Here is a 16,229-nt window from a genome sequence, read left to right as displayed (position 1 = left end):
AGGCTGATGACCCCCCACCGCACTGTACGGGTATAGGCTGATCCCCCCCCACCGCACTGTACAGGTATAGGCTGATGCCCCCCCCACCGCACTGTACGGGTATAGGCTGATGCCCCCCCCACCGCACTGTACGGGTATAGGCTGATGCCCCCCCACCGCACTGTACGGGTATAGGCTGATGCCCCCCCACCGCACTGTACGGGTATAGGCTGATGCCCCCCCACCGCACTGTATGGGTATAGGCTGATGCCCCCCCACTGTATGGGTATAGGCTGATGCCCCCCCCACCGCACTGTATGGGTATAGGCTGATGCCCCCCACTGTATGGGTATAGGCTGATGCCCCCACCGCACTGTATAGGTATAGGCTGATGCCCCCCCCACCGCCACCGCACTGTACGATAGCAGAATTTGTAGGAACAGACACACAGACTTAGATAAGCCAAGTTAGGGGACAGGAGTGCAGGAGGAAGAGCTGGACGCAGAATACATAGCTGGAAGGGACCATCAGTAAGCAGAGCATTGAAACCCCACCAATGGATCAGCCGTGAGCTATGGGAATGGCTACAAATGTCTATTATCTCAAGCTTAGATTCTGGAGCCCCTGTAAACTACATCAGCCCCATTTCTCAAAACCATTTCTGTTCCACGGCTCAATGAAAAGCAAGTAGGTAGGCTAGGGCACACCTACACTGGCAATATCAACACCTGGGGAGGAGAAGCAGAATAAAAGACCTTGTCACCACCTGGAGTTACACAGCAAGTTCCAAGTCAGCTTGGGCTCTGTCTCAAAAACAAACACAACAGCCCCTACCCTAGACAGAGGGTGTAGCTCAGTGGCAGAGTGCTTACACACATGACTTAGGTCCTGGATTCAATTCTAGTTCCAGTAAAAGGGAAGAGAAGGGGAGAAGGCGGGCGGGCAAGGGAAGGCGTCGGTGTTCCCCAGTCACAGCCAACCTCTCCTTTGGGGTCTCTAAGCTCATTCCAAACTCCACTATTTCTTGCTTTGAAAATGAACCCACTACAGTACTGGTTGCATTTCTAGAGACACGGAGGTCCTGGTACATCTGAAGAGCCTCCTTGGAGGTGATCCCACCCATTCAGAGCAACTACCTTCTTGTATGAAGAGCACTTGTACAGCAGCCAAGACAACCCACTGACAGCAAGATAACGCCACTCGCCTCCCCTCGATAGCTGCCTTACAGGCTGGGCTCGGTGGGCTCCACCTCAGCAGAGCCAATGACACTGGAAACTGCTACATGAACAGGCTGCAGCAGCAAAGAGCTGGGAGACCAATTTCCAAGAGGCTTTTAAGCAATATTTCCTTCTCTGGATAGCTACTTCAAATTCCTATCTGATTGCCGTCTCATGGTTGATGTGATTACTTGAATATTCAAAATAAATTCTAATGTTCTCCAGGCTAATTTGTACAGAGCACACAAAGGCTGCATTAACGCCCAAGTTAAAATTAAGAGAAGAGGGCTGTAACAGAGCTCTCCAGCTCCCACCCCCCGCCCCCGAGAATGACCAAAAAGGTTCCGTTCAGGCCTGTGCATCTCAAGGCATGAGATATGAAAACACATCTCTTTGTTAAAATTCAACTAAACCTCTATCTCATAACTATTATTTGATGTGGAGGTAATGCAGTATGGGCCACAAACGAAAACTGCAGGGTATTTTTCAAAGCCTGCTGTGATGCTGGTTTAAAAAAAAAATAGTATTCATTTCTTTGTCTCTTCTGCAGATGCGGCCAAGGTCACGATGGTTTTATTATCCGATTCCTTGCTAATATATAAGCCATCATATGACCTGTGATTTTATTTTAGGAACGATGGCACTTCCAAGTCATCACAGTTCTGTCAGACAAACTCAGTGACTCAACGCTCACCTAGAAAAAGGACTCAGTGCTGAGAAGCCGGAGGGATCCCAAGAGACCTGAAGGAGAAAGGTGCTTACTGCTGCAACATGGGCTCAGCATGGCGGTCCTCACGGTGCCGGTAGCAGAATGACCTAGTGTTCTCAAAACGCTCAGGACTTCCACACCGAGAGGACGCTCCCTGGGGACTCTGGGTGCCTTTCCTACCCAGCGCGGCACACACCTCTCAGGTCTTACACCTTGTAAAGGAAACCTAATGGGGCCAAGGCCACATCAGGACATCGAGGCTGGGTTCCCTAGGCCCGACGGCAGGAGACTAGGCGTCTCCACACAGGTTCCTTACACCAGGAGAGCCCTGGGTCTGCGCTCCTTGTTCTCTTTTTCTCTTTTCTTCTTAGTAACGAGACCAGGGCCTTGGGCACACTTAAGCAAGCGCTCGGCTACTTCTCCAGCACTGCACTCTGATTTCACAAGGAGGAGCCCTCACATTGGAAAACCTAAACAAGGAGGAAGGGGACACATGAAAAGGCCACCACCCTCTTAAGCCCTGACCGCAAGTGTTGGTATTCCCTGTCTTCTAAAGCTCTGCTTAGCGACTGTCAACAAAAGCTCTATGCTGTCACCAACCTCCCGGAATGTGGTGAGTATGACCTCCACTTGCCTTCTGAAGCAGAGCTGCCCATCCAAGTGACTGGGTCTCAGAGGCCAGAGTCCTGCAAAGGCCTCGGGGACTCCTCAGCACCCTTCTGGACTTGAGACCTCGCTCGATGAGCTCCGGAGCTATAAAGCTGTAAAGAGCGAAGGAACATTCCTGAACCTGACTTCTCGTCTGTCAGGCTCAGGTTCTTACCTTATAAGGTTCAGTGAGCTGGAAAGGAGTTCAGTGGCTCATGGTAAAATAAATAGATAAATAAAAACAGTACCATTTAGCACACACCAATCAGGGTATCCCCTTGCCAAGCTATGGCACAATTGATTCTGCCGCAGGACATCTGCCATAGTGGCTCTTCTAACCTGGTGCTATTATAAACAGTGTGCTGGGTAGTATCCTGTACAGAGGGAATTCTTACTGCCCTTACCAGTCAACAGCCTACTTAACTTTCACACATAATACTGATGGTTCCAATGCCATTCAAAGTGGGTGCAACTATTATCCAAGCTCTCTGTGCAAGCTGGGATCTTGGGAAGGTGGCGTAACTTAACTGCCACAACCCACACTTTGATAAGTGTGGAACCCTACATAGGTGTGTGGCTGCTCACTCAAAAGCCGCTGACTCTAAAATAATCCCGACAGCCTTCCTTACTTAGATGCAGACGATATGCACCTCAGATCATAACGCCAATAATCCTAACATCGAAGTCAGAGGCAAATGCTACTTTTCGAGTGGGCTAATCACCTAACCAGGAGCCGACTGAGGTGTCAGCAACCTCTGTAAATATTAATTTGTTTCTTCTCCAAAGGAGCAGGTGTGCCTTGAACACTAGCCCTGGGGACACACCGTACTGCTGAAATCCCAGAGAAACAAATGAGCAATTACTGAATTTGGTACCCTGAGAATATCCTTTAAGGAAGGAGAATTCATCACAATCACTTTGTCACGGCTGTTACTGTGCCAAGACAAGGGGCACTAGTGTTTCCCTTATTTCCTGAATACAATCACAACTCAACACCAAACACAATGGGTGGGGAAGGAAGGGTCAGGTGCCCTCCTTTGGGTGTGGGGGGCACAACAGGGTCTCTCATTGGTCTGTAACTTTCCAAGGTGTCAAGGCTGGATGGTCAGGAGCTCCAGGGACCTGCCAAACAATGTCTCCCCAGTGCTATGAGTAAAAATGGGTGCCATCACTCCCTTCCCCACTCACATCCCGAGTCATGGGTTCTGAGTATTTAACTCGGTTCCTCAGGCTTGCAAGGGGAAGCCATCTCCCTAACCAGGAACTTAAATCTCTAAAAACTCACCAAGTAGGACTGTTTTAAACCCAGGGCCCACACAATGCTTAAAAGAGATGGCTATAAGTCAACTAAAAAGGTCCCCGTGGGGAAAACATGCCAATGGGAACCACAAGCTTGGTGACAGTAACATTTATGGTTGCAATCAGGGACTGGGAGAGAGGGTCCTATCACAGAAACTCAACATTTGGTCAGATGTGTTTCCTTAACAGTTTGCTTCACTAGGCTGAACTCTCTGCGAGAGTAAGGATTCAAGCTCCAGAAGTCAAAACCAGCCAGCAGCAGTCTGCTTCCACTACTGCAATTTGACCACCAGTTGCAATGCCTTCCTAAGACCTAAAATAGCTCAATTTTCATTCTCCGCGGTCAAAGAAAGGGTTTATTCTTGGCAAAAAATAAAACTAAGAAGTGTTCACTTTTTCCTTTCATTTTTAAAGGAAGAGAGAGAGAGATCGATGCTCAGAGCTAATCTCTCATGTTTGGTGGCATGTGAAGATGAGGGACCATGCAGTCAGTTCAACACACCAATGCCCTAACACGCATGCCTTTTCACACTTTAACACTAGTTAGCACACACGTGTGTGCTTTACTCAACCCTGCATGCTGAGTCTGTGTCTTTATAGTCTGTCACATGTGCTACAATGTGGGGTAAGGTGGACTGTTACCTCTCCACATTCATCCAGAGCTTCCATCCCTGCCCACCCCTGCTCACCCGTCCTAACCTGTTGATAAGACTCCTATTTCTTAAGCACAGCACTCAATGTACTCCTTCTAGTTAAACAAAACAAAACAAAAAAAAAACCTTGTAGCATTCTGTTACTATCACAGGAGAAAAAGCAGGATCCAGCATAAGAAACATCTAGGCTGCATGAGTTGTGACCTTGAACAAGAACTGAGCATCTTCTTCTTTTAAAAAAACAAAACAAAACAAAAAACACACACAAAAAAAGTTTATGTACACTGGTGTTTTGTTTGCATGAGGGTGTCCAGTACCCTGAAACTGGAGTTACAGACAGTTGTGAGCTACAAGTGGGTACTGGGAATCGAACCCAGGTCCTCTGAAAGAATAGTCAGTGCTCTTAATCACCAAGCCATCTCACTAGTCCCAAGCATCTTATTACTAAGTGAGAATGTTCTGGTATCAAGTAATAAGGCCTGAGGTCTGCTCTCAGGAAGTGATCTAACAGTCTGACACAACTCAATAACTTAATAATATTTGTTATTAAAGCAAAGCAAGACTAACGTTATACTGCTGCGTCTCTAGCAGCTTCGATAACCTGTACTTCCTTCTTGCCCAATGACCTCACACTTGTTCACACTCCAAACTTCCTCGAACTAATTTTCGACACACCGGTGTGAATGCAAGCACTCCCGAAAGGTAGCCAGTTAGGTGAGGCAAGAGTTGGAATGGATACCAGGTTATCAGATTCTTCTCAGTTATTGCTTAAGTAAGCATCTCAAGGGGGAATCACGACAGTTGCTGGTAGTCATCTTGCAAAATGAGCCCAAGGACAGAACCTGTCTCAGAAGACTAGTGAAGTGGGGCAAAGGTCTTGCTTTCAAGGCCTTCACAGGCATGTGAGGTTGCGCTTATCTGAACTGGGTTTTGCTTCCTGCACCAAAAGCATCCTGACCAATTCAGCACCGCTAGAAACTGCAGTAACTGACAGACAGTTGTGCCATGAAGCACACAGACGCATGCCCCAGAAATCTACCTCTGACTCCCTCTTGGTGCAGCGTATAAAATAAGTGTGTACAAAAAGGCTCAAAATGTAAGTCAAATCAAGGAGTGCTTTGGAAACAGGAACTGCTTGACTCATCTTTGGATCCAAACACACCATCCATGCACACGTTTAATACAAACCAGCTAATGAAAGTCAGCAAGGTGATAATAAAACACAGACTGGGGAGATAGGTTGGTTGGTAGAATGCTTGCCTAGTATGCTGAAGCCCTGGGTTCCATGCTGTGCACAGAACCAAGCAGATGTGTTAGCCTATGCCTACTACCCCAGTACTCAAGAAACAGAGGCAAGAAGACCAGAAGTTGAAGGCTACCCTCAGAAACCTATAAGCTGAGGCCAGCCTGGACTACATGAGACCCTGTCTTAGAACAAATGAACTAAGTATAGGAAAAATAAAGGAACATATTTTAGGTGGGTTTGAGAAACAGCACATTGTTAATCCTGGATGGTTTAGGAGTTTTTAAAGTTAACAAATAGCACAATTACATAAATGGCCTATAGCTGACTAGACAAACAACCCAAAAGCACAAGGACATTGCAAGGAGGGGGAATGCCGCTTGAGATAGACAGAGCTGTATGAATTTAGAAAAGTCAACATCGCTAGGCTTTAACTCCAGATTTTTAAACAAACGAACAAAAAGATGGGTGATAAGACTCCCCCAGAGGCCCCAGGTATGTGGAAAGAAATACTTGGCAAATCCATTCTCTTACCATTAGTCCATAAAACAGGGTTGATGGAGTAGCTCAGAGGCAAGGTTTGTTGAGCACGTGTGAAATTCTGGGTTCGATTCCCAGCAGCAAGAAAGGCAGGGAAAGAGGCAAGGAGGAAGGGCAGACGAGTGAACTGTCCCTGAAAGGGGATGCATGCAGTGGGAAAGACAGACAACCATAGGGAAGTGGTCTGTGGTTATCATGTGTTAGCAGGCCAAAGCAGAATCACACATGTATGGGGAAGGCTAGTGAATGGCAGAGAGAAAGGCAATACATGTGCTCTACAGTTCCTGGAAGACAAGGGATGCAATTTTGCCTTGATTTGTGTATAAACTTCACGATGGAAATAAAACACAAGGGTGCATTCTCAACCTCTAAAAGCAGCACAAGCAGTAATTATGGCTAAAGCAGAGGAGGAAGTACTGGGGGAAAAGGCTTCTGCAAACAACAGACATCCAAGGGCTAAGGTCCACGCCAAGAGAAACACTGTTAATCCCAGGAAAGTAAAAGGAAACATTTATCAAACCACTATTTAGCAGACCCCCAGTTTGGTTCTTTCATTTATAGTCTCTTGAAACCACCTAAGAAATTAGCAACATGGAACCCGGTTTACTGACAAGAAAACTAAGTCAAGCAAGTACAGTGTTTGAACTTACTAGATACCTATTTTGAAAAAAAAAAAAATCTGACAACCACGCTTCCTTCGTTTTTCTTTCAAGTTTATCCTACATCCCGTGAAAGTGTCTAACATTCCACCTTTTGTCTTCAGTTTGAAAGTTAAAGATGAAGAGAAAATGCAAAATGAGACAGCGTGTAGAAAAAGTTCCCTGCAGGGATGTTATCATCGGGAGAAAACCTCCAAAGGGAAAAAAGCAGCATTTCTTTCAAGGTCGCAGGCAAGCACCTGGGCTGACTAGATAACGATCCACCAGTGCCCAACTGTAGACAGAAATCTCAAGTCTGCGTTCGCCTGATGCAAAGCCAGCTGCAGCTAAAGATTCTGACTCAAATGCTGTGGTCTGAGTCTTGCATGCAACAAAAGTACAAACCAACAGGTTGGAACTGCCAAGCGGTTAGAGGAACCAATTACAAAACCAACAGGCAGCACTGGCCCTCCCGTACAACAGCATGAAGCACTTCCTGCCACCGGCCCTGACATTAAAAAACAGAAAGAGTCGGAGCTGGGGAGAAACTGCCTGCTCCCCACAATTTCTTATCAGACACCTCTCGGGTGTCCAGCTAATGAGTTGCGCATTGCGTGCTTTCAATCGCCCCCTCCCCTTATGAAAATTTGGCCAATGCATCCTTCAAATTTGCAATCAAGGAGCCTAGAGACAAGCATAACTCATAATATTGAGCGGGGACGTTACCAAGTTCAAAGGAGCTGAAGGGCTTCAAGATCATTAAAAAGGAACAACTCTCCATCTGGGCGTTAGTTACTATCTTCACCCCAAAGATAGGGGAAGGGGAAGCCTTGCTGGCAAGGAACAATTAAGGACACTTGCCCTAAAACTCCGAGAAGTGCTCTCTATGGATTTGCAGACTCCAGGCCGCTGCCTGCAGCTGCAGCGCCTGGATCCCCACCCTCGCGGGGCAAGCAGGACAGCTAATACCAGGCAGAGTGGTCTCGGGCTAGTGAGCGTCCCTGGCAGCGGCAAAGGGGGTGGGGAGAGCAGGGAAAGGCCAGCGCGCGGCCCCGACGCCCGGTGCCGCCCGGACCCGCGCGGGCTCCTGTGCTGCTGCCTCGAAAAAGCTCTGCGGAAGATCCTAGCGCGCCGCCATCCCTCCCTGTGATCTCTGCGCCTGTCAGCGCGCCAAAGTGGCTGCCACCCACGAACAGGTTCGAGAGCATCCCGGCAGAGACCCACTCGGCCCCGGTGCCTACCGTCCCCACCACCACTACCCCACCCCGCCTGCCTGCCCAGCTCGGACCTCACGGCGCCAGCAGCCCGGCCGCGCCCCGGTGCCACGGCACCCACCAAGTTCCTGGAGGTGGCTCACTTCTCGGTCTGAGCGGCGGCTGGCAGCACCAGGCGATAGCAGGACCGCGCGAGCAGGAGGATGTGCAAGCGGACGCGGGAAGAGCAGCGAGCTGCAGCCGCGATGCAAGAGGAAGGCGCCGGGCAGCTTCAACCCCGGCGTGGGCTGACCGTGACGTCACAATGGCGCGGCCAGCCAATCCGGGCCCGGAGGCTGGATCAAGCGCTATGATGTCATGCGTCCTTGGAGCCAATCCTGAAGCGGTAGAACTTTCGTGACTGTAAATTCCAGACTCCGATGCGGTGAGCAGCGGAGGCCAGGGTTGGTCCCCCGTGGTTCACGTGTCTCAGGGCAGTTTTCTGGCTTCTTCCTAATAAGCCTGCGTGGGACGCAGAGTCTGCGCAATAGTCATAGTGAAGTTCTAGATGCCCAGGGCTCTTTCCAGCATCCGAGGATAAGGCTGGCGCGGTGTATTTTGGCAGGTGCCCACCTACCTAACGGACTACCTAACGGGCCACGATTCTGAAAGGGACCCAGTTCACGATTTGGGGTTGCGGTTGAACAAGATGAAAAAGAAGAAAAAAATCACTCGGGAGCTTTGTAACGGTAATTCTTGGATAGAATGATCACACATTATTGGGAAATTATGTTAGTCTTGTAATGGAAAAGTTGGTAATGTCTTTCAGCTGGGCAATTTAAACACTTAAAATGGACTCAGGCACAAAAGCAGAAGGCTTTCTGGTTTTCGCTGCTGTTTGATAATGCAGGGCCTTCGTCCAAGTATCATACAGCTTCTCCCATTTCAAGCACTAGAAATTTAACGTGTGTGTGTGTGTGCACGCACACACGTGTGTGCTTTAGTTCAGGGCCCCACACCCATTGCCATAACACATCCAACCGTTCAACGTAGGCACTTTGTTTTAGAGGGTAATGTTTATCATGTACCAACAATGTTCCAGGACCCAAATCTTTGTGATAGGCATACAGATAACCAAACTGTATATACACTAGATAATTTAAACCAAATTGTGGTAACAGTTAGTTGCCATTCGTTTCTACAGAGACAAGGGACTGCCTTCCCTGCAACAGTACAGAGTGTTAACCTATCCATGAAGTGGGTGTCTACATACACGAAGCTTTGCTGTGCAAGTGGCATGTGAAGATGTATTTTGATGGCACAGGAGTAAATCTCCTTGACTAGCCTGAGAGCTGGCTAACTTCTCTGTCCCTACATATTCTGTCCCTTTGGGGTTTTAAGTTTTCAAATTGAAATTAAAATACCATCTCAAATTTTATATCATGCTCAAATGTTTATATCGTCTCCACCAATAAAATGTTGTAATCCCACATAGCCAAATAATTACTAACAAACAAGGAAATGCTTCTGCCTTAGAGTTTCTATTGGTGTGAAGAGACACCATGGCCATGCAACTCTTATTGAATTGGGGTGACTTGCTTATAGTTTCAGAGGTTCAGTCCATTATCATTACGGCGGGACATGGTGGCCTGCAGGCAGATGTGGTGCTGGAGAAGTGGCTGAGTCCTGCTTCTTGCAGGCAATAGGAAATGGTCTGTGACACTGAATGAAGTTTGAACAAGAGACCTCAAAGCGGGCCCCCACAGTGACAGGCTTCCTCCAACAAGGGCACACTGACTTCAACAAAGCCACACCCTCTAATAGTGCCGCTCCCTTTGGGGGGCCTTTTTTTTTTCAAACCACTACCACATCAAACACTGAATAATGCTTTCTTACTTTAAAATAAAAATGAAGGGGAGCTGGAGAGATGGCTCAGAGGTTAAGAGCACTGGCTGCTCTTCCAGAGGTCCTGAGTTCAATTCCCAGCAACCACATGGTGGCTCACAGCCATCTGTAATAACGTCTGGTGCTCTCTTCTGGCCTGCAGGAATACATGCAGGTAGAACACTGTATACATAATAAATGAATTTTTAAAAAAGATTCTGTCTTTTAAAAAAGTAAAATAAAATAAAAAAAAATAAAAATGAAGTAATGTTTTCTTTCCCTCATTTAAAGGCTGTCTCTGCACACGCAGTTAGCCCATGTCCATTGTATTTCACAGCTGTACAGTCTCAGTCTCTAGGGACCACGTTAAAGACCACCACTTGAGATTACTGAAACTGCTACTGTTTCATTAGGAGATATTTGCATGACATAATGAAACCTATCTTTAAAATGTTAGTCTCTGGACATTTCAGAGTTAACTAGAATCTAGGACGGCTGTTGTTTAAACTAAGGACGACACCGGTCCGTCTATCGAGCTTGCTCTTGCTCCCCTTCCCTTTCCTTCTCTGCTTCTCCTCTCTTCTTCTCCTGTCTTCTCTCTGCTTTCCAGTTCTGTTTAGCACTATCTACCAACTTCATCTCAACAGAGAATTAAAACCCACATCCTAACAACAGCCTTTGGGCCTTAATTATTTAGCATGTTGCTATTTCTCCGTCCTTCTAAAATTATCTGTCTTCTGTGGGGAGCGAGAAGCCTTGAGTGTATGTGTAAGGACTAGATGACGTCCCGAGTAAACGCGCACTTTTGACAAGGACTGACGCCTCAAAACCAAGGGAACTGGCAAAGCCTTCATCTGGGTGAAGCTCAGAGGCATAACAAAAGCCTTTCTCTGGTCCAAGTGTGCGTGCATATGAATGATCGACTGGGTATACGCAAAATTTAGCAACTGCAGCTTCCTCCTCCCGGATGACTGCAGGGCCTTCAGAGACCTTCCCTCAGACCAGCTAGCCTCTCTTTCTGTGCATCATAAACAAAGCAAGGAAGGTTCCAGGTTATTAATAGTTGGTGCGGGTCCATCAAAGTGACATGTTCCACCCGATGCCAGCTTTTCTGTACGTTTGTCTACCCATTCTTCATTCCCTCATCACACCAGTCAGGTTTCCAGGACCAAGCCATGATGGACACCGTGGCCTTTCCCAGAGGGTAACCTCCTTATTCTTTGAACTTAGCAAGCTCTAGACCACCGCAAGACTCTTGCTCTTGTTTCTCTAAGCCTGCAAGGATTTAACCTAGAAATCTCCAAGGCTTTCAATTTTGTTTCATTTTGATCTTTGTATCAACACCACCTCCTCAGGTGGTGTCACTCCACACTGCCTTCTTCTTTGTCTCCCGTTTTCTGGAACCTTCTGTCTCAGTTTTTCTCCTTAGCACTCATCACTATTTGACACACCATGTTTGCTTTTTAATATTTATTATGCTGTCCTCTAATAAGCTTATTGAAAGCACAGATGCTGCTCTTTTTCTAACTGTATCCCAGGACTCAGAATAATACAATTAGGGTGATGGCAAGATTAATAGAGAGATGGCTCAGCACTTAACACTTGCTGCCCTTGCAGAGGACCTGAGAGTAAATGCCAGCAATCACATCAGGCAGCTCACAAACACCTGTATTTCCAGTCTCAAGGGATCTGATATTCTCCTCATACACACGCACACATGAAACACACATAAACTCATGTGAGCACACACACATACACACACACACATATATACATACGTATATATACATATATATAATGATTCTAATTGGTCTTAATAGTGAAAATGTGGAGTCAGATATTAGGGGGTCAAAGCTGAAAGATCAGAGAAGCAGAGCAGCCAGCCACAAGTTCTTACCTCTACAAAATCCTCAGGCTGAGTGGGTATCCTTTCTCTACAAGTTCTCAGACTGAATGCTTTGAGATCCTGTCTCTTCCTGCCTTATATTCATCTCTTCACCCAGCCATATCACTTCCTATGTTGGATTAAAGGCACGTGACTCCCAAGTACTGGGATAAAAGATGTGAGCCACCTCCTGGCTCTGTTCTCTTTCAGAGTGGATCAATCTAATGTAGCCCAGAGTGACCTTGAACTCCTAGAGATCCGTCTGCCTCTGCCTCCCAAGTGCTGGGAGTAAAGGTGTGTGCCACCACTGTCTGGCCTCTATGGCTAACTAGTGCCTCACTCCACACTCTGATCCTCATGCAAGCTTTATTTGTTATAGCACAAACAAAATATCACCATATATACACATATAAGTAAAAATATCTTTTAAAAATATTTTGTATTAATCTGAATATCAAACCCTTTTCCATGAGATAGAAACTATTATATTTATTGCAACAATTAATCAAATTTTGGGGGCTGGAGAACTAGTTCAGCAGTTGTGGTGGTCTGAAAGAAAATGGCCCCCAAAGAGAGTGGCACTATTAGGAGACATAGCCTTGTGGGAATAGGTGTGGTCTTGTTAGAGGGAAGTATGTCTCTGTGGAGGCAGGCTTTGAGGTCTCATATATGCTCAAGCATGCCCAGTGAAACAGACCACTTCCTGTTGTCTGCAAGTCAAGATGTAGAACACTTGGTTACTTCTCCAGCACCATGTCTGCATGTATACCGCCATGTCCCACCATGATGATAACGGACTAACCCTCTGAAACTGTAAGCCACCCCACAGTGAAATGGTTTTCCTTCTTAAGAGTTGCTGTGGTCATGGTATCTCTTCATGGCAATAGAAACCCTAACTAAGACAGAACTTAAAGGACCCACATGGTAGTTCACACCTATCTGTAAGTCCAGTTCCAGGAGACTGAACCTTCTGGCCTCTGCAGACACCAGGCATGCACACGGTACATATACATACATGCAGACTAAACACCCATACACATATTTTTACATTAAAATAAAAATAAATTAAAAAATATTGGTACCATTTTTTTCTTTTATTACTGAGATATTTCTAAGACCCTTTCCCAGTACAGTTTGATTACATTCATTTTTTAAAAATTATTCTATGAGTGTCTTTGTTCACATATATGTCTGTGCACCACATGTGTGCCTGGTGCCCCAAGCGGTCAGAAGAGGGCATTGGATACACTGTGGATAATTCAGAGCCACCATGTAGGTGCTTGGAATTGAATGCCAGCACATGGCAAGAACAAATATTTAATCTTAGCCACTGAGCCATCTCTCCAGCCCCAATTCTATTCTGTCGTCAACATAATGATGAGAAAAATCAAGCCATACAAGACTCAAGTGGCATACCACATGGCCGCAAAGCCAGTTGGCAAAAATTAAGCCTTGAGTTGGCCACACTCAGTTTTCAACTTCTTCACATGCTTAAGTTGTATACTTGGCTGAATTTTGTGGTTTATAAAGCAAACGTTAATAAAGTTGTGACCAAAATGAAAATAAAGCTTTCAACCAGGAAAAATTATTATTGTGTCTTTTGCTTTGCTGGATATCAAGATAAATTTTAGAACTAATTTATTTAATTCAATAACACATCAGAGAGCTAAAGATTAGATAAAAGCAGATGATAAGCTCACTGTTAGCCAAACATTAGCTGTGTCAACTGGCAGAGCCTAGTGCTGTGGCTTCTGCTGTCAGGGAACACACCCTGGCTAAGTGGCATGTTCTCAAAGTGGTTTCTAGTCAGTCAGAGCTGGGGACATATACTCAATATTCTTTGCCCTGGGTCTAACATTTATAAAGATAAATCCTCTAAAATTTAGCCTTATCAGATGTAGTCATTCCAGGTCGTGGGCTACTTTAGTTACCTGACAAAGGGTTTGATTAAAAGCCGTGCTTTTGTGCATCTGTAGGATCAGGCGTTCCCTTCACATCGGAACATGGTAGCAGCACCATTTCCTCCCACAGTCTCAAGTTCACTTTTTACCACTCAAGACTCAAGTGAAACTCTGCAAGTTTGTGCAGCAGCTTGATTTTTTTAATGAGTTTTTTTTTAAGTTTTATATGTATAGGTGTTTTACTTACGTATATGTGTGTACCGTGTGCATACCTGCTGCCCTCGGAGTTCGGAAAAGGGCATGAGATCCCCCTGGAGTGTAAGACGGTTTTGAGCCACCACCATGAGGTACTGGGAACCAACACCCTCCAAGGGCAACAAGTGCTATTAACCGCTGAGCCATCTCTTTGGCACCAGCTTGATCTTTTTTTTTTTTTTTGAAAACGACTGCTTGCCGTTGCATTACATAGCCAATTGTTCTCTTATGTCAAGGTGCGGTGTTGTCTTCTAATCTAAATGATTCCATAGCATCCTGCCCTTCACCAGGTTATTTCAACAAATACAGAAGCTGTTAAACAGATTCCGTCTGAGCATAAATTTGGGGCATTCTTAAACTTTTTAAAACTACAAAATACAGAATACCATGTTATTACCATGCCTCTTAGTGATATATAAGACAGACTTTCATAGAGTTTTAATGTGCATATATTTAATCTTTTCATTTTTATTTTCCTCTCTCCCTCGGCTTTGCTTCACAGAATGTAAACCAGAACAAAATGTTTCTTTTTCATTTTTTCCCGTGACTAGCACACGCTGTCCTGCTCTGTATCACTTTATTTTTTCTAGTATCTCTTTTCCTCAAGGAAAGGGCAGAAACTTCTAGTAGGGTATGGTGCCAGATACATAAAAAGCAAAAAAGAAATGGATGTTTACTGAAGTAGACTGGTGGAAGACTGTTTATTTTAAACACACACACACAACAACAACAACATCCCAAGAAGACCATTTACTTTCTTCATAATCATAATAGCAAAATAGATTCAGTCGACCGTTTCAAGATACAGTAAGGCTTTGGGAGTCTCAAATTCATGCTATGAATGCTTGTTTATTTGCTTGTTGCTTTCATTTATTACTGTGGATGGAGGCATTGCGGGTAACTATGGTAACACAAAAAATCAAACACAAACATCCTCTGGGGTGCTGTGCTTTCATCTCACTCAGACAGTTTATCGGTCAGCCAGTTCGCCAGTAAGCAGTAAGGGTCTGAACACCCAGAAAGCTGTGTTGTGGCTAAATATTCAAGAAAGCCTTCCAAAGAGAGAGATGAGCCGTGCCCACGCTGGGTGTGTGGGATAAGCATAAAAAGAATTGATTTTTATCGAACATTCACAAATGTGCAATTCGTTTTAAGAACTACCCTCTGCATCCAGCCAGAAACCTAGACAGCAGTAAACATCATGTACATATTTACTGTCTTTGGGGAAAGTGCTATACTCTAGGAACTAAGATAATAAACAGTACCTTATGAAACGTGATGCACTTTCAGCAAATAAAAAAGTGCCTTGAGAATTGAGATGTTGAGAGAACGAGGAAAGAACACCGCAAAAGCCCGGCTTTTTAAAAACATGTTTGTACTCTTGTCTTCTCCTTTCCTACCCCATCATACCCCTACCGAATGCCCAACTAGGCCGGCATTACCCCCCCCCCCAAAAAAAAACCCACTCTCTTCTCTAGTTCGCTTCCTTTCCAGCACTTCTCACACTCTGTAATGATGCTGCTTATTGATTTTCACCCTCTACACTTTACCGCGGCAGTGGCTTCCTTTACTGAGGTCTGCATGGCGAAAATAGTGCATATCTGGTATGCTCAACCCGCTGAACCCAATCTACCGTGTTCAACAGGGTCCACACAGCAAGCTCCAGGCTGGGCCAGCCCAGGCTCAGGAGCGAGACTCAGCGAGGCCCGGCCCAGGCTCCAAGGTGCTCTTGCAGGTGGGCGATCGGCGTCGTTCCAGGAGGGACCCTCGGGGCCGAAGGGTCTCTGTCCGAGAGACGCATCACCCCCCCCCTCCCCCAGCATCCCGGAGCACCCTACGGCCTCACTTCCGGCCCGCAGCGAGGAGGCGGAACGCGGACGGACGGGAGGGAGGAGCGGGGTCACCCCATTCACCCGCGACGGCGTCCGCCAATCACGGCACCGTTCCGAGCAGCCTGTGCAGAGGGGCGGGCCCTCAGGGTTACTCCCGGGCACTGGCCTCCGCGGCCGCGCGCTGACCCTCCGGATCTGGCGGGACAGGCGACCAGGCGAGGCACGGAAGGCGCGAGCCTTGGGGAAGCGCGGGACGCGGGAGCCTGGGAAACGAGGCTGCGGGATCACGCACCTCGGACCGCAGCTGCCGGGTCAATCCGCGAGCTCTGGAGAATCCAGGCCTTTTAAAGCCA

At 46.5% G+C, this 16,229-nt stretch overlaps 1 protein-coding gene across 4 annotated transcripts in view; it reads right to left on the bottom strand.

Moving 5' to 3' along the window:
- Elovl5 (ELOVL fatty acid elongase 5) overlaps window positions 1-15,865 on the bottom strand; it is a 67,398-nt gene extending 51,533 nt beyond the window's left edge. Inside the window, exons 1-2 of one of the 4 annotated variants that reach the window (XM_057768444.1) lie at window positions 8,262-8,416; window positions 2,540-2,666 (exon numbers count right to left, since the gene is read on the bottom strand). In XM_057768444.1, the coding sequence (XP_057624427.1) occupies window positions 2,540-2,561 (22 nt within the window). In that variant the 5' untranslated portion in view covers window positions 2,562-2,666; window positions 8,262-8,416. Of the gene's footprint in view, window positions 1-2,539; window positions 2,667-8,214; window positions 8,417-15,677 lie in introns of those variants that run through there. The other 3 variants (XM_057768443.1, XM_057768446.1, XM_057768445.1) reach the window with 3 other exon arrangements.
- Between the last annotated feature and the right edge of the window lie 364 nt (window positions 15,866-16,229).

The sequence above is a fragment of the Chionomys nivalis genome, chromosome 4 (genome assembly GCF_950005125.1).
Source record: "Chionomys nivalis chromosome 4, mChiNiv1.1, whole genome shotgun sequence".
Taxonomy (NCBI): Eukaryota; Metazoa; Chordata; class Mammalia; order Rodentia; family Cricetidae; genus Chionomys; species Chionomys nivalis.
This window is presented reverse-complemented; position numbering and strand designations above follow the sequence as displayed.